The sequence below is a fragment of the Carassius carassius genome, chromosome 13 (genome assembly GCF_963082965.1).
Source record: "Carassius carassius chromosome 13, fCarCar2.1, whole genome shotgun sequence".
Classification (NCBI taxonomy): Eukaryota; Metazoa; Chordata; class Actinopteri; order Cypriniformes; family Cyprinidae; genus Carassius; species Carassius carassius.
The window spans coordinates 29,517,027-29,538,868 of record NC_081767.1 but is presented as its reverse complement, the minus strand read 5'-3'; the positions used below and the strand labels follow the sequence as shown (position 1 = coordinate 29,538,868).

The window sequence follows — 21,842 nt, the reverse complement described above, 5'->3', positions numbered from 1 at the left end:
GAAGGGTTGCAAGAAAAAAGCCACTCCTCAAGAAAGGCCACTTGCAGTCCTGACTGAGTTTTGCCAAAACACACCTTGAAGATTCTGAGACAGATGAGGCTAAAATAGAATTATTTTGCCTCAACACCAGACGATATGCCTGGTGGAAATCCAATATATCTCACCGTCCAAATAACAGCATTCCTCCAGTAAAGCATGGAGGTGGAAATATCCTGTTATAGGGGTGTTTCTGTGCAGCAGGGACTGTCGCACTTGTCAGGATAGAAGGAAAAATGGATGGGGCAAAATACAGTCAAATTATTGAGGAAGATCTGCTGCCCTCTGCCAGAAAGTTGTCATTGTGAAGAAGGTTTGCCTTCACACCAACACTCAGCCGGCATAAAGAGTTTCATCCACAAATGCACCTGGATTATCCTTTGGAAATGCTTTTAATGCACATTGATGTCTAATACACTTCACTGCCAGAGTGTGTGCAGGCCCGACCCCATAAACACAGAACTGACTGAAGAGAGTTGGGTGAACACATTAAACTGGTTGCAAGCAAAGTGCACATGTACTCTGCTTCCCAGCATCCTTTAATCATCACCTGGGCCGTAAATAAGAAGAAAGAGGTCACAACAGTGCTGTCTGTTTAAGACCTATATGGAATTTTAATAAGAAAGTGTGTTTGTGATGATGGGACGGCATCTTTTCATTTAACCGAGTGCAGGCCCAGAGCTTTTATCCTGGTTTGTTATGTAGTTGGCTACTCTCTCTGCTTGAAGCTACTACAGGGGCACGCTGTATCTCTTCTCTGTGGTAGTGCATCAGTACAAAACCTCCTCTAGGCCCTATTGGATCCGCGGTTCGATGGGTGCTAATGGACCTGCATAAAGACCGGGCACAAGGCCTCTCCTATTATAGAGCTCGCGCTCTCTCGCAGTCTTGCGCCTTGTTGCACGTGCCTCGCCTTGACACTCATCGTTGCCGCGGAGAGCGTGGTTGCTAGGCAACGGGTGAAAGCCGAAATCCCTGGGTAACTCACCGCTTACTGCCCCGACCTGTCTTCTATCCCTGCTCGCTGGCTTATTAACTTTAATTCATTTGGGGGAGAGAGAGAAAATAGTATCTAATTTAAACAAGCCTTATAGCTATATAAAGGTGCAATGTATAGCATTGCATTACATATTAAAGAAGAGGGTGTTGTGCATGATATGTGGACGCATGTGTTTATGAAGGAGATGCATCATTCAGTGATGCCCTAAATGAATAATGCACGAATGTATGTGGAAAACCAGCTACTGCACGCCTTCGATATTGATCAGGTGCAAATAATGCATAACAATGGAGTGTGTTTAAGGCAATAGGCTAATTGATCAAATAGTTCTTTGCAGTTACGTTGGATTTTAGTTTTATAATTTAATATAGACTGATTACAATATAACAAACCATTGTATATTAATATTATAATATGTATAAATATAAGAAATACTTTCCGTATAGAATAAAGGTGGCGTTTTAATGTTCATAATGATGATGATGATTTTTATTATATATAATGTACATATTAAAATATGTATAAACATAATAAATATAATATTTTCATGTAGAATATTGAAGGCGTTGTTTTAATTGTCATAATAATAATAATAATAATAAATATAATAGTAATACAATTATAGTTATAATAATTATATTAATAATAATTATTTATAGTTGTAGTTGTAGTTGTAGTAGTAGTAGTAGCAAAGATTTTATATGTATATAATTTGTATTAAAATAAATATTCTATCAAATAATAGAATAATCGATTTAGTTTTTTGTTTTTGTTTACATGCAGATGGCGTTATTTTGTTAATAGGCCTAATATAAATTAATATAACAAGTATTTATATGGACTACGCTGTGTAACCACAAGTATTATGTAAAATAACTATAAAATATAAATATTTTGAACAAATATTTGCAGTTTATTTTTATGCGCCAAACACTTTCTCGCGTAAAATGTAAATGCTAAATAATTTTTGGGCTTTCAGGGGGTATCAAGTCAATTTTGTGCTCATTCTTAATTGATTTCAGTAGGGTGCTGGGCTACTTATGTGTTGAGGAAGCATAAGAGAAGGAGGAGGAGGATGAGGAGGAGGAGAGAGGGACTGGAGAGGGTTGCATTTCACGAAGATCCGATGAAAGATAGCAGGATATTGCAATAAGAGGGCAAGAGAGAGGGGTGGGTGCAGAATGACGCTGATTCTGGGCTATTGATCCCTCCCTCCCCTCTATATGGGGTCAGTAGTTTGATCAGAGAGCGCGCAGGATCACACAGAAGAGCCACACACGCGCTTTTGTAAAATGAAGCGGTGCGTATAGAGCCATCCAACAGGACACTCATCACCAATCCGATCCCGTCTGTCTCTAACCTGATGACGGGAAATAATAAGATTGTCCAGCAGGACAGGAGAGCAACACGTTATAGGCCTATTTCGGGAGAAAAGTAACTGGTGTGGATTGACAGATGGTGGTGCGCTCGAGATCAACGAATCTGACAATGAATCCGTTCAGAATCTCCGTGCTGATGGTGTTCCTCTTCGCAACTGTTCATATCTCGTGCCCATCGCAGTTCCCCAGTCCGCTCATGTAAGTACTTTAACGTTGTCTGTGCAAGAAGAGCGTCACAGCGTTTCAGCTGTTGATTAAAATTCAGTTTTTCTTTCTTTCATTCAGCCTCTGTGTACTATCTGTTCGGACGTGCGCAAGTGTAATTGTAAGTTTTTGTGAGTGTGTAAATCGTGCTGGGTGCACAATACACTGAACTATTTGTTTACCTGTGTACAGTTTAAGTTAAATTTAACGCATCGTATGCAATCTGTACACTTTATTTAGTTAAGTTTTAAATAGTATTATTATAAACAATAATTGTCGACGCCTGCATGCCCAAATAATGGTCAGTAACGTCCAACGCTTAAACGAACATACATTTTGTTGGTTGTTGTGTTAACAGGTAATGTTGTTTAATAATACAGCAGACAAATTCACAATATTGTGAATTATGTTGAATGATTGGGGGAGGGGTTATCAAGTCATGGAATAATTCACTCGAAAATGGCAATTCTGTCATTATTCACTCGCCTTCAGGTCGCTCCAAGCCTGTGTGACGTGTGGAACATTTATTTTTCATGTAAGTCTTTACGTACAGTGAATGATTATTTCCAAGCAAAAGAACCAAAAACACCATAAAAGCGTTCCATGTGAATCGTGAGCTATATCCCAAATCTTCTGATTATGATATTCTCCTCTAGTGTTCTTGAGAACCTGTGTGACTGAATCAGTGAGTCGGAGTTGAACCATGATTCGTAAATGAATCAATACAATTTGTGAGCTGGTTTTGATTGAAAAAAACTTTCTCAAACGAATGATTCGTTCACTGCTCCAGTTCTTGAATTCGAATCACTGACTCAGTGATCTGTTTGCAATGGTTCTCCAGCTAATCGCTCTCTTTTTATTTAATCTGTGAATAATGATATGATCTGTTAATCTCGTAAATGTGTTGTGTAAATGTGTTTAATTTAGTACCGACACTAATCTTAAAGGTTAAATCAGATTAAAGCTTTTACCTCATGTGGTTTCCATTTCATTTTCTCTTTAAATAATATTTTCCTATGATTTAAGATGTTTCACTTTATATAATATCATTAAGTACTTAATATTTAACTGAAAGCTGAGTCGTTATTACCTTGCTACAGATTTCCATAATATTTGCCCCCAATGTTACTTGAATCTCAGTATTGCTTCAGATCATAAAATATTAAACAGAGTCGCATTGTTACCATGTATGGCAAACAAATGATGTTTGTGAGAGACTGCTGTGACCTGACAGATGGTTAAGCATTTTTTGGTTTGAGCTGGCAAGTCTTTTGTTAACCTGATAATTAAATTAGTACTAGCAGACACGTATCTTGTGAGAAAAGTAAGTTTAAACGATTGTGAATTCATACAGAAGGCCCATTCTCCAGATATGTATGTTGATGTATTCCTGTTGTTAGCATGTGTCAGGACATATGCATCTGAGAAGAATTGCCCTTTTTGTCTGCACTGCTGCTTAAAAAGTGATGGTTTTAGCAGGTGGTTGTGACAGCAGAACAAGGGAATTGTCAGTCTTTTCCATGCTATACGGTCTTAACATGCCACATATTTTTTTACACGCTTTTATAAATCTATTAACAGTCATTTCTAAATGCAGTAAAAGACAGAATTTGTGTATTTTTACATTGTGACTGTGGTCTCGCAATGTGTTTTATTGCATGGTATGAAGAGCATTAATGCAATGCTTTAAGAAACAGATTAAAAAATAAATAAATATGTAAGAAGCTGGATCTGATTTGTCCACCTGTTTGTTCTGCATTAGAACATGCGTTCAGGGAAAAGAAACCTCTTGGGTGGCCTGAACTGACATAGAGCAATACATTTGTAATGGCCATAAAAACCAGGGTGTAATTGTGCTGCATAACACGTGCTTTTGTTAAATGGGTTCTTCCGGTACATTTCTGAGAAATTACATCAATAATACATTGCTTTAAAATAATGTGAAAAATTACATGCCTTTGTGTTATTTTTAGTTGCTGAAAAGGTTTTCTTGAAAAGGTTACAGCAGAATAGTACAGTGTGAATTAAATTACAGGGGAAAAACCTAACAGTTCACCTAAAAAATAAAAATAAAAGCTTAGATTGTACAAACTCTCAGGCCATCAAATATGTAGATGTGTTTGTGTCTTCATCAGAACTGATTTGGAGAAATGTAGCATTACATCACGTGCTCACCCAGGGATCCTCTGCAGTGAATGGGTGCCATCAGAATGAGACCCAGACAGCTGATAAAAACATCACAATAATCCACAAGAAATCCACACCACTCCAGTCCATCAATTAACATCTTGTAAAGTGAAAAGCAATTACTGTTTCTGGCTAAAATGTGAGTCCTCTATCCATAGTATTGCTTTCACATGTAATTAATCATCTCGTCTGAATCAGGAGAGAAATTAGCAGACAAGTTAAAAAAAGTACAGCTAAGTAAAAAAATAACTTCACAAGAACTGGACTGGTGTGGATTATTTGAGGATTATTTTGATGTTTTTATCAGCTGTTTAGACTCTCATTCTGACGGCACCCATTCATTGCAGAGGATCCATTGTTGAGCAAGTGATGTAATGTTAAATTTCTCAAAATCTGTTCCCATGAAGAAACCAACTCATCTTGGATGGCCTGAGGGTGAATGTTAACTTACATTATGTACTTAACCATTTTTATTAGTTGTGAGAGATACTATAAATTATTAATCCTAAAACACACAAAAAAAATCGATTTATATATACAAATATTTTTCAGTCCAACACATATTTCCTTTTTGTGTTTTTGGATTAATTCTTTAATAATTTTAGATGAATACTTTTTCATCGTTTACAGTTTAGTGCATTTTTGCATGCCACAATTACTTTTATTTCTGTTGTTGAAAAAAGGTACATGAAGACAAAAGAAAACAAACAAACAAACAAATAAAACACTTTTGGCTTCCCTTTCCATCTGTGTTTCAGACTTGTAAAAGAAGTGAGAGTACTCAATAACTAATCCACTCAATTTGGAGCGACATAAGCCACGCTGCTATTCTGGATTCTTTCGATTGCTAGTATTAGTGCAGAAACAGACTTTTTCAAGAGGGAACTGAGGGAGAATTCCCACAGAGAGATGATGCAGGTGATCACTGTTACTTTGTCCTCCTGACAGCCAGAGACACCTGTCCCTAAGTCCCACACTGGTCCACTTAATGACACAGGGATGCCACTCTCCTGTGGAGAGGACAAGATATATGTTATGCTGTAATAAACAGTATATTTAGAAGCACACAAATGCATATGTTATAAAAGACATACACCATCTTAAGGAATAGTTCGGCCCAAAAAAGAAAAATTATATTATTTACTCAACCTCATTTCATTAGTTGTGGTACGTGTTTTTATTTATTTATTTTTTTATTTTTTTAGAAGTATTTATAATAGAAGCTTTGCAGACAAGCAGGTCAAAATCGGCATGTTAGAATAATTTCTGAAGGATCGTGTGACTTTGAATACTTGAGTAATGACTGCTGAAAATTTAGCTTTGTCATCACAGGAATTAATTACATTTTCAAACATATTAAGCAGAAAACCGCTATTTTAATTTGTCATAATATTTTACTGTTTTGCTGTATTTTTGATCAAATAATTGCAGCCTTAAGTGAGCATAAGATACTTCTTTCAAAATTTCTTATTGACCCCAAACATTCGAATAGAAATAGGTTTGTGGTTAAAATAGGCTTAAAAAATAGGTTTGTGGTTCACTGGTCTAGAATCGTTAATTGTTCCTAGCAGCAACTGTATAGTGTAAGTTTACACATAAGTTCTTTAAAAAGAAAAAAAAAGCTTAGAGGCAAAGTTCTGATCCCCTGTCAGATGAGCGCTAATCCTCAGCCTGTAAAGGGATTACATAGCTTATTATAGGAGCGCAGGGAAATCTCTGAATGGACCTTGGAAATGGAAGTGAATGAAAGCACAAATTTGCTAAAATAAACTCATTATGATTACAGACAAATTACCTTTTTAGCAGAATTCATGTAAAGAACTGTGGCTGTTTCTATGACTAGACTTTTTATCTAACATACAGTACTAGACAGACATATCTTTTAATTCAAGATAACGCTTGATAACTTGAGGCCTATATGTATTATACATTATAAAAGTATTCTTATTGCATTAATTATGCCTCAAAATGCACCACTGTGTGTTCTCACGAATAACTGCAACATCATGGCTACACCTTTAAAGAGATTAAAAAAAAAAACAATTTGATGCATAGCAAGAATAATGCAAGTACTCTAATATAATTGAACTGAAATTATAATTATGCTTAAAACATCTAAAGCAATTAGCTGTACACTATACAGTAGATACTTCTGTTATGCATTTTGCATCAGGCTTCAAGTTAAAGGAATAGTTACCCCAAAATAAAAATTTGCTAAATGTTTGTTTCCTTGTTGGAACAGATTTGGAGAAATGTAGCATTACATCACTTGCTCAGCAATGGATCCTCTGCAGTGAATGGGTGCCATCAGAATGAGAGTCCAAACAGCTGATAAAAACATCACAATAATCCGCAAATAATCCAGATCCCTCCAGTCCATAAATTAACATCTTGTGAAGCAGAAAGCTGTTTGTTTGTAAAAGACAAATCCATCATTGAGATGTTTTTAACGTGCATACTGATAAAATTAGAGATCTATTACCATGATATTGCTTTCTCCATGAAAAAGTCATCTGGTCTGAATCAGGAGAGAAATATGCTCAGATCAAGCACACTTTACAAGTGAAAACTTTCCAAAACAGTTCTAAACAAATATGTTGTGGATTTTGAAGTGGAAGGACAACATGGGGATGGACTATCTCACTTCAAGAAAGTGTAATTATGGATTATGGCTATATTTTGACCAGAAGTGACAGTTTAAAGTTAAAGCTCTGTAATGATGGATTGCTTCTTACAAACATGCAGCTTTTTGCTTCAGAAGACATTCGCTGATGGATTGGAGTCGTGTACATTACTTGTGGATTATTGTGATGTTTTTATCAGCTTTTTGGACTCTTATTCTGACGGCACCCATTCACTTGCAGGGGATCCATTGGTAAGCAAATAATGCAATGCTAAATTTATCCTAAACTGTTCCAATTAAGGAACAAACTCACCTACATCTTGGATGACCTGACAGTGAGTACATTTTCAGCAAAATTTCATATTTGGGTGAACTATTACTTTGTTAGACATTTAGACTTGGGTACATTAGTGAAGCATGGCGGTTGTGAGAAACTTAACAGATTTTTTTCCACTATAAAACCTGGCAACATGTGTGGTTGCAAGTTTACTAGGTAGTGTGCAACATCCTGTGAGCCAGCCAAAGCCCTGTGAGTGAAGGAGGTCTGACTGGTAATGGCTTATTTACAGGGGTTTTAAAAGAGTGTGGGACTTTACATTGCTGGAGGCAACTACTTGCAAACAGGATATTTTGACTTGGCAGACTTAGTTTAAAAAAGTGCTGCTATAACCATATCTGTCCATAGCCGCTGCTCGTTAGAAAGCACCTCATCCAGCAGATTGTCTCATTGCAACCTACATCTGTGCTTCTGTTTTTCCAGCCCCTGAGGAAAAAGGTCCATGGCAGAACAATAGAATGAGCGCTAGAGGAGAAGAATGGAGGAGCCTATATTTAATTCAGAATTCTTTGCAGCCTACCTATCTTTTTTCACTTCCCTTTGCAAATTCGGTTCTGGCCCCAATACAGAGGGCACCGGAGGGTTTCTTTTATACTAGTATTGACGGTTTGGGTTCACGAATTAAACTTGGACGGCTGCTGTGGATATGTGTGCTTTTGTTCTTTTGGGAAAGATAGTAAGACCTTGGCCTCCTCTGTTACCACAAAACCACTGAACATTTGCTAGTCAGCTTCTTTTATGCAGACAGCAGTCTTTTGTTCCCTCACAAAAATAATACACGAGAGGACAGAATGCTTAAGTGAGTGAGAGTGACTGAGAATGCTTAATAAGTAAAGATAAAAAAAGGATTTAATATACACTGCATAATGTTTTTGAAAAAGGCTTACTAACGCTGCAGTTTTTCTGTAAAAAATACAGCAAAAACAGTAATGTACTTGAAATATTATTAGAATTTAAAATAACTGTATTCTATTTTAATATATAATGGATTTTTTTCCACCTCCCTATTTTTGTGTTGTGAAAGCAATATTTTCCGTATCCATTAGACCAGTCTTGATCCTTCAGAAATAATTTTAATATGCTGATTTGGCATAACAATTTTCATTATTATCAATCTTGAAAACAGTTGTGATGCTTAATATTTTTGTGGAAACATTTATTTTATTAGTTGATGTTTTAAATAATAATAATAATAATAATAATAATAATAATAATAATAATAAGGAAAGGAAACATTTAATTTTAAGGAAATACTTTTTTTTATGTCCTCAAAAATAAAAATTTTATTAAATTAAACAAATAAATAAAATCTTGCTCACCACAAACTTTTGAATATTTTATATTTCGCTAAAATATAAAATTAATATTAAATAAAAACAATGTAGTGTTTGAAATAGGATCAAAGTTCATAAATCCATTTCTTCAAGATATGTTACTTAATACTTACTTAATGATAAGATAGTTCTCTGATGGACTTCACACTTCACAAACACCTCCTGAATTTCTCATCATGGTTTTGGTCATTTTAGATCTGTGATCACAGAGGCCATGATAGACATGTGACTTCATCCTGATGTCCATGAATTCACTCTCTTTTTCATCTTGCAGTGTATATAGGCACATCTTGGAATATTATAAAGAAAGGGAGTTTCCTTTCAAATGTGGTTGTACAGTAGTATTAATTATTCATTTTAATTGGATGTTGTATAACCATGTGGAGCAGTCACTGGAACCAGAGACTTCCCAGAATTTTGTCTAATGTATAGCAGAAAAACAACCATTTACAGTTTAAAAAGGAATTGCAATATATACTTACAGATATAAAAGATTAATTAAGAAAAAAAAATAAGATTTATTTTTTTATTTTTTTTATTTTGAAGTTCTTGCTGAATGTTCTTATTTTGCATATGTTTGCTGATGGAAACTCGTTTTTAAGCGCCTTGTGTTTGCTCTGAAGGACAGGTTGTTTGTGCATTCACCAGGTTATTCATCTTGAGTAGGCTACTTGCTTGCAGTGTGCTAACTGACTATTTATTTGGCTGTAGCTGCTTCGTGCTATTTTTAAAACATTCATATTAAAAGCACCTGTCATGAGATCACATTTGCTATAACTTTTATTCATACTGCAAATTACTTTCAATTTGACTCACATATGTAGCTGTCTTCAGGACTGTGGTTTAGTTACTTGATTAAGACTTTAAGGTTTTTCCTTCACATTTTCTGGCCCCTCTAGGTATATATTTAGATTGCAACTGTATCTTTAATATGAGTGCTTGTGTTTGCAGGATAAAAGAATGGGTAGATCAGCTGCAGCAGGAGCTGGTTTCTCTAGCAGACACAGCCAGCGCTGGGAATAATCTAAGACAGGTCAGAGGTCCAATGGCCTTCACACTTTACCACGCAAACACACTCTCCTATACATCTTGTTGTATGTGTATTTTAATGTCTATTCACCCCAATAAATCATTAGTGAGAGTTATGCATGCTTAATTATCAAAGCAGTCATTACCAGTAAACCATCATCTCATTACTTTATTACCAGAGGCCCTAATGAGTGTCTTTTTCTCTCCGTTATGGCAGATCTTTATGGATAATCAGAATTATTTCACTTTGAAAACAAATAATGCTGCACAGCTTGTGGAAACAGCGGCACGGAATATAGAAGATTTTTTGAAGAAGCGAGCCACAGCTCTAGAGGTAAAACCATCCTGCTTCATTTATTTGTTTATTGTTGCATAAGCATCAAATTATATACATATACATGATTATATACATATACATGATGTAAATTTGTTAACATATAGAACATTTAAAAAGTGCATCATATAACGCTTACTATGATTCAAAGTACATAACAGAATACATAAAATATGAATCTCTCTCACACACACATACACATATATAAATTAATAATTCATGATTATGATTAATATTATGTGTATTTATGGGTAAAATACGAGATGTCCCATTTTGGTGTCCACATGAAATTACATGTATAAAAGTGATTTTATATGTATAGAAAGCATATTGAATGCAAGTGAAGTGTCTTCTTTAATGTTCCAGATTCAGCATAACTGAATATTTACTTGAAAAAAAATCATGGTAAAAATGATCATTATTTTATGCTCAGAAAAAAATTTCATTAAACAAAACATATTCTAATTGTATGAAACAAAATATTTTTAAAGCTGTAATAAACTTTTTGTTAGTGAAAATTCCTTTTCGTCTTTTTTTTTATTAAAATTTTTATTTTTTATATTTTGTATACCCATATATAAAATACAGATTTTTTAAATACATATTCAAACAGATAGATAGATAGATAGATAGATAGATAGATAGATAGATAGATAGATAGATAGATAGATAGATAGATAGATAGATAGATAGATAGATAGATAGATAGATAGATAGTTGAGTTGCTTGTTGTTTGGAGTTGACGATGCCCCATAGACAGCAAAATAAAATTGCATCTACCCTCTTCTAGCTTGTACTGACCTGCATCTGATCTAAGCATCAATGAGTATGTGTGTGTGCTCTTGTTCACATGTGTGTCTGCGCACACGCCAGCTGGCATATCCTTTGGCACAGCCGCAGAAAGATGGATGCCTGCGGGTTATAATTGTTATCATCCTTTGAAAGATTCTGGTTGTCAGCACGCGCTGCAGATGTTGTCAGGCTTTCCCTGGTTCACTGATGCCAATCTGCAGACCTGGAGGGGGTTTGGCATGGCTGCTGTGTTTATGTGTGTGGGATTTGTCTATCCTTGGGTCCATCAGCATGCAGAGAAAGTCTCAGTAATGGTCAAGGCTGTAGGCCGATGATTGTATTAGTTTGTATGAATAATGTTGTTGTCTTTGCAGAGAGGCAAGAGAGGGACAGGGATGTTTGGACCGGTCCTTCTCAGCCCATTACTCGTCTTTTAGTGACAGACAGACAGACCTTTGGGAATTTCCTCTCTCTTTCACTCACATCTATCTCAATAAGACACTTGTGTTCTTGTTTCTCATCCACCCAGCTCTCATCCTCTCCAGAACATTGACTTTAATGTTTCACTAGAATAATTTAAATCTCCTTTTACCTTACAATTTGTCACACTATTGCCTTATGTATACGGACAGGAAGATTAGAGAAGGCCGATGGAGTGATGGTTTCACTTGAGGTTTTGCAAGACAGGATATTGATTCTTTTTCTTGGAAATGCCACAAGGAAGTCCTTCGCTAAGACACTAATTGGGAGATGTGTTGCTACTGTATTTAGCTGTATATAAAGGCTTTTGGTGTAAACAGTATTGATTGCTTTTATTTATATATATATATATATATTTTTTTTTTTTTTTTTGTGTGATGTCATTAAGCAAAGGGTGAGTAATAAACTTTGTCATGTAACTCACCCTGTGTTGTTCGTGTTTGAATGACTTCTCAAATCAGATGTATACTCTTGCTTTTTATTAAGATTCAGGTTTACACCTAGTGGACTATCAAATCTTGATAGAAGTGTTTTATTTTAGTAATATTTGTAATATATTTGTAAAAAAAAAACCTCAGTGTTATTTTACTATTTTTTTTTTGTATTATGCTTTTATTAATATTTTGAATTAGCCTTTTATTTTTCAGTTTTAATTTGATTGTCATTTATTAAAATTTATGTGCTTTAAAAAATAGTACTTAGTATAACCAATTCATATTTTTTTTAGTTCAGTTTTAGTTACTTATTGCCAGTTTTGTTGCTGTTTATCTATTTTTTTCTTCTCTGTGATTTTTTTTTGCAATTAATCTTGAACAACTCCCCATCACTGTAGAATGTTTGGCATTGGAAATCTAACTGACAGTGATGACTTTATTATATTTTGCGTATTGAATTGTGATTAGTCTTTTGCATTAATTTGCATAGATGCATTTTTTCTTTTTTTTTGCATCTATTTAACCTTACTCGCCCTTACACTACAAAGATGGTGTCAAGCTGTGTGCTGATTCTCATGCACAGCTGACAAGATTCTGAGCTCTGGCTTTTCGTTGACAGAACTAAAGCTTAGAATCTAATCTTGGCTAAAACTTTTGGCTAAACACCATTATTTCTCTTCTTCCAAGCCACTGCTATTTCCTTAAGGAAATGCAAATCTATTATTTTTTCCAAATTCCTTTCCAGTTTGTTTTTGTGATTTAAAAAATTTAATCGGAGGCATAGCTTCCTCTAGAGCTCCCGTCAGCTGACTAAATAAAGGACTATCTTAGCATCTGTCTCTCTCTTTTTCTCAGCCCCTGCACCATTCTGAAAACACAGACACAAACCCTCAGCCTTCTCAGCTTCAACCTCTGTGATCTGCTTTGATAATGCAGATGAAACGCTGCACGGCTTGGTTTCAAGCTTGGGAACGGATGCTTGTGTGTCACATATGCTCTAAGGCTCTTTTCCTCATTATGGTGTGTTTTTAATAATCACAGGTCAACAGCCACTAGAGCTAGCTGTGCAGCTTGTAAATAAGCCGCTGCCTCTCACATGTGTTGTGTTTATTTGTTAGGTATGTGACTGTTTACCAGGAGCAAGCTTTGGCTTTACCTGGTGTGTGGAAAGGTGGAAATCATAGCTGTGGTTAATATCTGTGCATATTTTCTTTTTAATAACAACAGCAACAACAACAACAAATTATTATTAATAAGACATTGTATTTATTTTATTTATAATAACTTAAAAAGATTTATGATTATTATTTCATTTTAAATGATTCTATAAAAGTAATACAATGTTGATTAATCTGTTTTAATTAATTTGTTATATCAATTCAAATTATTTTGAATTCCTATTAATATCATTATTAAAAGCACTATACATTTTCATTTTAAATCGTTTTAAATTACAATTATAATAATAATAATACATTCATATGATTAATCTTCTTCTTGTACTTATTATTATTATTATTATTAATATTATTATTTGTAATTATTCAGAATTAATATTAATATTAAACATGCACTATTATTTTTTATTTAAAACTATTTAAAATGCAATAATAATAATAATAATAATAATAATAATACATTATTATTATTATTATTATTATTATTAAATTTTATTTTAATATTGTTATTTGAAATACTGTTAATTTTCATTTAGAATAATTAAAAATTACAATAACACCAATAATAATAATAATAATCTCAGCTTTTTACTTTAAAAGTTTTAAAATAGAAAATTGCTAAGTTGAAGCATTTTCACTAGTGGTGTCACATACTGTATTTGAAATCCTAAGACAGGGATCAAAGCCAGGTTACAACCATCATCATTTTCAGCTGTGACTGTATTTGTATGTGTGCGTGCAGGGGGCTAAGGTGATCGATCCTAAGGCTTTGTTGTCTGAGACTTGTCCGGTCTCAGCCCTGTGTTTGATTCTGTCTGGTTTGACATGCATTATTAAACAGCCCTCTCCTCCCCTTGATCAGCTCCGTATCTGAGAGAACCAGCCTCCAGCCGGCTACACTCATCCTGGGGCATGTTGGTGCTCAGCAGGTCGTACACTTAAGTGGCCGTACTGAGCCGCAGGGTCCTGTCGCACGCTGGGCTCAGGAAGGGTCCTCTCCACCATCTGTACATCCCATAATTCCCATGACTTCAAATTATTTCGGATGCTTTACTGAGACCAGACGCCCCATCATATGTTACTGTTTGCCGCTCGTGCCTACAGTCCAACTTTTCCCAGCTACTGAAATGTTTACTGCCTAATTAAAAGGCATTTCTTCCATCTGTGGGATGGCGTTTTTTGGTTGTTTAATTATTTTCTCTAGACTGTACATATTTGTCTGTTCGGTCCAGCAAAGTAGATAGTGAAATGTTTATTGCCTAATTGACTTACATTTCCCCAAACTGTAGTGGGGGCTGTTCCGATTTTCATAGGAGACAATGTTGAATATCATACTGAGACCAAGCAGAATTACTGTGGAAATTATTGCTTCTAGGCATTGCACTCCAGTAAATATACATTTTGTCATGCAGTGGAAGTTGTAATTTTTCACCTAATTGTTATCTACAGACAATCACAATGAATAATTCACCCCACTTCATATTCTTATTTATAATAGATGTGAGGCATTTGTTTGAGAATAGATCATTGTTCTCCCTGTGCAGTTTGAGAGGTTTGTGAAAAGGGGATGGATAGCTAGATCAGAGAATTATCTAATAGAATCATTCAATGTTCAGTTGTTTAATAATGATTTGTTTGAAGTTTAATTCCACCCTTTTACTAGAAAAAAGAGAATGACGTTGTAATAAAAAGTAACAGCCTGATATATGAGCTGTATGTGTGTGTGTATATATATATATATATATGTGTGTGTGTGTGTGTAATTTTGCCATTTAAAGTTATCATACTTGCCCCAAAAATTAATTACTTTATTGCATTATTGCATTTATTATTGTCCATGATGATTTGATTATGGTTGAAAAGGGGTGGAACATTTCTGAAACTTTTTTAGGATTTTTTTTGGAAAGTTTCCTGGACATTTATTGGAAATGTTCTGCCCCTATACGCATTTGTAGTAATTTGTAACTGCAGTACAGTAAAAAACTTCCATTATCAATGTTTTTGTTGTGATGCAATTTTTTTTGCAAATGACAATAATAACAATGCCTTTTTTGTATTACGGTAATGTCAATGGTGGTATACCTTTATTTTTTCCACAAAATATCATAGAAGATCTTGATGGCATTTTTCCAGACAAAATATCTCTTTTTCTTTCTTTCTTTCTTGCTGAAATATGACCCCAGTTAATGAATCATACTCAGTTCTTGACCCGTTTAATCTTATTGAAATTATTACAGTGTCAGCGGTGACATCTAAGCGATATGGCCTTTGTCCTCCAGTTCTTGTGTTGGTGTTTATTAAGTCTGGCCGTGTTATTTATTTTGGATAATGAGTGCTGGGTGTGGATCTTCTCAAAAACTGAATTATTAATGTATTTTTGTGTGTGACTGTTTATAAGAGCCATGTGAAAAGTAATTAAGAGCTGAATAAAATCACCTTCATATGTGTATGTGGGAGAGAGTTGTACACAAAGGATTGAAGCAAGGTAATTAGTCATTTAGGGTTGGCTTGGAGCAAAGCTATTGTCTCTTGCTTATGGTTTTCGTTTGACACTTGAAATGATTTCTCTGCCCCGTGTGCATGCATCCCAAACTGCCTGTTCTCTGTCAGATCATTAAGCATAGCTAAAGTGTGATCCTTCTGACACCATCTCAAATTGGGATCTCTCACCTCTAGGCGAAATATGTCCTTTCTTATAGACAAATGGCATGAAGTCCACCCCCAGAGGAGACTTTTATTGCTCAAAGGTTGCTCTGTCTGCTCGGAAGAATTAAAGTCAGCATGAAATCAAAATTTATGTTTTTTTTTTTTCTTGATACATTTCCTGGTGCATTATTCAAAAGGGTGCATTCTAAATTGCATTCATAACCTAGTGGATTAATGTTAATGCATGAACACTAGAAACTTTGCTATTGGAATACTCCCATATTCAATGAGAAAAACAAAGCAGGGAAAGACTTGCTTTTTAAGTTGATAGGATGGTATAAATTGGAAGTGACATGGGTTGATCATTCGTTAATACACTACCGTTTAAACGTTTTGGGTCAGTAAGATAATTTATGTTTTTTAAAAGAAGAGTCTTATGTTTTCTACAACTACATTTATTAGACCCAAAATACAGTAAAATACAGAAATATTATTGACCATTTAAAATAACTGTTTTCTATTTTAATTTATTTTAAAACTTGATTTATTCCTGGGATGCAAAGCTAAATTTCCTGCATCATTACTCCAGTCTTCAGTGTCACATGATCCTTCAGAAATCATAGAAATCATTCTAATATGCTGATTTCCTGCTCAAGAAACATTTAATTGGATTATTCTTTGAATAATAACATTTATTTAAAATCTTTGTAATCATAAATGTTATAATGTTAAATTATAATTATAAAAATGCTAAATTAAATGTTTACAATCAAATTTGCTATCAATGTAATGAATAAAAAGCCTACTTATAATTGGTATTTTCTATTCTAGGAACTTTTTCTTCTGATGTTTCTCCTAAAATTTATTTAAATAGACATAGCATGACATATTTGAGGGTATGTAAAATTAATGTTGGTATTGAAAATTTCTGGATATTTGGAGAATTGTTCTAGAAATAAAAATCAAACACTGCCTATGTGTGCTCTCCAACATAAATCTGGATGTTTTCACATATCTGCCAGACTGTGATATCGGTTATGTAATCTAACGTCTGTCAGACGCCACTTATCTGGTGCCGTTTGCTCTATTTTCAGTGGCGTTATATACATAAGTCGTATCGTCTCTCGTTTATTGGTATTTCATCTTGTTATGTGTGTGTGTGTGTGAGTGTTTGTGGGACATCAGCTTGCATCCTTGTGTGTGTGTTTGTGGCTTGTAATGAGTGTGCTTGATTACTGAATCTGTGTGTCTGGAGCAGATGCTGCTTTTCGTCCTCCTGTGAATATCCTCACATCAAACGGGAGCAGCCCAGAGGAACTTTCACTCGCATTACACACATGTAATCAACCGTCGGAGCCACACAACAGTTCTTTTCAAAGCACAAGCCAACATAGAACGCAGTCTTGAACAGCACAGGATGATGTATACTCAGCATAGCTGAACGTAGCTCAGCTCCGTGAAATGTGTTGTACGTGGCTACGGGCAGATGGGGTTGTCTTGAAACGATCACGTTCAGATGTCTGTGCAAGCGACCAGCAGTTTCATATCAATGTACGCTGTGTATTGAGGATTTTTAATAAGCCCAGACAGCTCAGTGACATCTGCGTTATATTTTGTTGTTTATTTTTTATTTTACTTTGTTCTCTAATGGAGTTGTTAATTCACAGATCAGATTCCCATTTCATTGACATGTTATCAGGCTTGGACTGCTTATTCATGCTGTTTATGGAAGGACTCATTCCTGTAGAAAGGATTTCAACCTGCTATCTGTATGCAAACAGTGATTTAAAGATGGTGTGTGTACAGGTGCATCTCAAAAAATTTGAATATCATGGAAAGGTTCATTTTTTGTAATTTAATTTAAAAAAACAAAAACAAAAAAAACTTTATTATATTCTAGATTCATTGCACACAAACTGAAATACTGTATTTCAGGAGTTTTTTTGTTTTAATTCTGATAGTTATGACTTGCAGCTTAGGTAAATAAAAAATTCAGTATCTCAGAAAATTTGAATATTTTCCCAAAGATCAATCAAAAAAAGATTTACAAAACAGAAATGTTAAAGATCTCAAAAGAAGGGTTAATTATGCACTCAATACTTGGTTGGGGCTCCTTTTGCACAAATTACTGCTTCAATGCAGCATCGCATGGAGGCGATCAGCCTGTGACACTTCTGAGGTGTTATTGAAGCCCAGGTTGCTTTGATAGCGGACTTCAGCTCGTCTGTATTGTTTGTCAGATGTTACTTATCTTCCTCTTCACAATACCCCATAGATTGTCTGTGAGGTTCAGGTCAGGTGAGTTGGCTTGCCAATCAAGCACAGTAATATCATGGTCAGCAAACCACTTGGAAGTGTTTTTTTGCACTGTGGGCAGGTGCTAAAGTCCTGCTGCAAAATGAAATCAGCATCTCCATAAAGCTTGTCAGCAGATGGAAGCATAAAGTGCTCCAAAATCTCCTGGTAGATGACTGCATTGACTTTGGACTTGATTAAACACAATGGACCAACAACACCAGCAGACGTCACAGATCATCACAGATCATCACTCCCCAAATCATCACTGACTTCAGAAACTTCACACTGGACTTCAAGCAGAATATATTTTGATACAGCACTCTGTGAACAGCCAACAATGACCTTCTGTGGCTTACCCTCCTTGTGGAGGGTGTTGATGATTGTCTTCTGGATAACTGTCAAGTCAGTAGTCTTTCCCATAATTGTGGTTGCATGTTCTAAACTAGCCCAAGAGGTACCCAGTATTTATACAAAAAATTACTCAAACGAATTAAGCTAAAAATGGAAATTCAAATTTTTTTTTGAAAAACTGAATTTTTAATTTTCCTAAGCTGTAAGTCTTAACAATCATATTTAAAATAAAACTCTTTATAAAGACCTTTTTCATGTTATTCCATTTTTTTAGATGCACCTGTATGTGTGTGTGTTCCTATCCCAACTTAAAGGAACAGTTCATGCAAAAATTTAAATTGTTATCATATACTCACTCTCATGTTATTCCAACCTGTATGGCCTGTTTGCTTCCAAAGGCCACAAAAAAGGAAATTTTCACACTTCTCTTTTCCATGCAGTGAAAGGGAATGATGACCAGTGGCTTTCAAGCTCCATGAATAAAGTATAAATAAATAAATAAATAAATAAATAAATAAATAAATAAATAAATAAATAAATAAATAAAACGCTACAACACACGTCACAACTCATGTGTTATATATTATAATTTACATATGAATATTAGCATATTCGAGTGATTTTTGAAGGATCATGTGACAATGAAGACTGAAGTAATGATGCCAAAAAAAAATCAGCTTTGCATCACAGAAATAAATTACATTTTAAAATATATTAATATGGGGGATGGTTCATTTGAAAATAAAAATTTCTTAAAGAAGAATGTCATAAACACCTACTGTATGATGGCTTAAGGTTGAGTAAATTGAGTAAATATATTTACCCAGGGTGCAATTTGTGAAAAACCAGAGGGGGGGATGTTTTGAAACATTTTAATTCATAAAAATAAATCATGAGAACATGAACTAGATGACGTCATGCACTTATTAGCATATTTATGACGTAAGTGCGTCGTATTGTATTGCCTCCCTATGCTCACATACTGCAATTTAATTTAGCAGCTCCTGAACACAGCAGATGCAGAGGCTCGCGCTGAGAAAGAGAGACCTCGCGCTCGTGCGGCAGCACCAGAGAGTCTCAGAGACCAAATAGTGATTGTCCAAAAAGTTGCTAGATTTGTCGCTAGTCACTTTTTTGAAAAAAAAAAAAAAAAGTCACTAAATCTAGCGACAAAGACGCCAAGTTAGCAACTCCACTGCCCAGCGGACCGGCTTCAACCGTCTCGTAAGTGTTGATAGGCTATTACTCGTGAGGTGTAACCAATTAGATAGCGCCGTGGGCGGGACATTGAGCAAGTCTGCAGAGTGGTGAATCTTTTTGAACAAATAAATGCGGTCTTGGTGAGTCCTTAAAACATTTAAAAAATCTTTGCCAACTTGATCTTTTGAACAGCTGCACATTGAGAATTAGTTATGCAAATTAATGCAATTGAACTAAGACCAGTTGGAAGCTGGCAAGCACGTAATGTCATTGTTGGGTAGATTCTTATTGTCTTTATGACAAAATGACTGTAAATATCCATTGTTAACTCTTTTCAGGCAGGTTAACCTATAGTATAAAATTTCTTACCTGCTATAGTTGTCGCAGCATATAATCTCAAACAGGATTATGGGATAAATTATGGGGATGGGAGAAATTATATTGCAGTTTATTTCATAGTAAAAATCACACACTTCACTTGTAATGCTTGCTATTCAACTATTTGAATGATCCCTCAGTAGCGATCATTGAATGGACTGTGTTATGCTGTATTGGGGTCACTTTGTCAGAATTTGTCTGTACATGTACATTTGTCTGTACAGCTGTAATTTTAGTGTTGTGACTGAGTGAGAGTGAGAGTGTGTGTGTGGGTGGTCGTGTGTGTGGTGATTTGCAATCATGAGATAAATGAGTACACACTCACGTCAACAAGTAATAACCGTTGGTGATGGCTCATCTTTATTGTGCCCAGCAGTGTGTGCTGGCCTTTGTGAAAGGCCACTGGAAAGAGGGAATCTATCCCTAGAGCTCAGTTAGGCCACAGACAGCCCCATAAATCCTCGACTCTTAATACTCCCAGATTCGTCTCTATTGGCCAATGCACCAAATTGGATGCTTTGCATTCTCGGCCTGCTTCACTTGAGACACATGCTGTCTGAAGTCTGAACCACCGACACTCGTTCTGTCTTTCTTTCTGTGATTCTTATTCCTTTGATATCTCAGCCCCTTCTGTTCATGTCTTGATGCATGGTTGGATGCACTCATAGATACTCATGAAGAAATTATGTCATAAAATTATAGAAAAGTAAAAAAAAAAAAAAAGAAAGAAAAAATATCGACCATTGTTAATAGACAGACAGAGACTTTTGCACTTTTGCAGACTGACTATTTTTTATTTTTTTTTTGGCAGGTGGTGTTTTTCTCAGGGGGCAAATTTTCTAGACTTAATTTTAGGGAAAAAAACAACAACAAAGATATAAAAGAGATCTCATTTGTTATTTTTATTCATATACACAATTCTATTTTATTTGTCTGCTTCACTGATTTTTTCATCAGTGTTTTAGACTTATTTTCTGGTAAAAGATCTTAATATCTTTAAAGCACAATTAAATGTATTTAATCAAGCAAAATTGAATAAAATTGTAGTACTTCTTTTAAATTTAAAGAGGTTTATTGTTTCAACAACAACGACTAAAAAAGAAATAAAAACAATTTGCCAATGGGGCATGATAAAAATAAATTAATTTAATAATAAATTACATACCCTTACACATCTATCTTTACACATCTCTGTAACAGCTAACGCAACCATTTGCATATAATTTGCATATTATGCCACAAGCAGGCTCTCAACGACAATGACCGCTGATCAACAATTTCAACAGTAGACTAGATGGGGGTGGGTTAAACTGGAATAAATTTCCCTACATGGATCAGTGAAAGTAATCCATCAATACACGATTCACTATGATCATTCACGTCACTCTAAAATGACGACACTCTAAAATGCAGCAGAACTGTACAAATACTGGACATCCACACACCACGCCAAAGTATTATCAAACCACACACACACCTCCATAACAATGAGCATGAACTCGACAAATAATTAAGCACTCACCTGTCACTTGTAAATAAAGTCTGTCCGTCTGTCATTCCATGTCCCTTTACTCGTATAAAAAAATTAAACAGCCAAATACCTTGTTGTGCTCGGTGCTAGC

General features: G+C 35.0%; 1 protein-coding gene across 2 annotated transcripts in view; it reads left to right on the top strand.

Annotated features, from left to right (window-relative positions):
* Positions 1–2,147: 2,147 nt before the first annotated feature.
* Positions 2,148–21,842, top strand: part of LOC132156297 (voltage-dependent calcium channel subunit alpha-2/delta-1-like) — a 97,904-nt gene continuing 78,209 nt past the window's right edge. For both annotated transcript variants that reach the window (XM_059565240.1, XM_059565239.1), the window contains exons 1-3: positions 2,148–2,613; positions 10,052–10,133; positions 10,347–10,463. In XM_059565240.1, the coding sequence (XP_059421223.1) occupies positions 2,492–2,613; positions 10,052–10,133; positions 10,347–10,463 (321 nt within the window). In that variant the 5' untranslated portion in view covers positions 2,148–2,491. The remainder of the gene's footprint in view (positions 2,614–10,051; positions 10,134–10,346; positions 10,464–21,842) is intronic.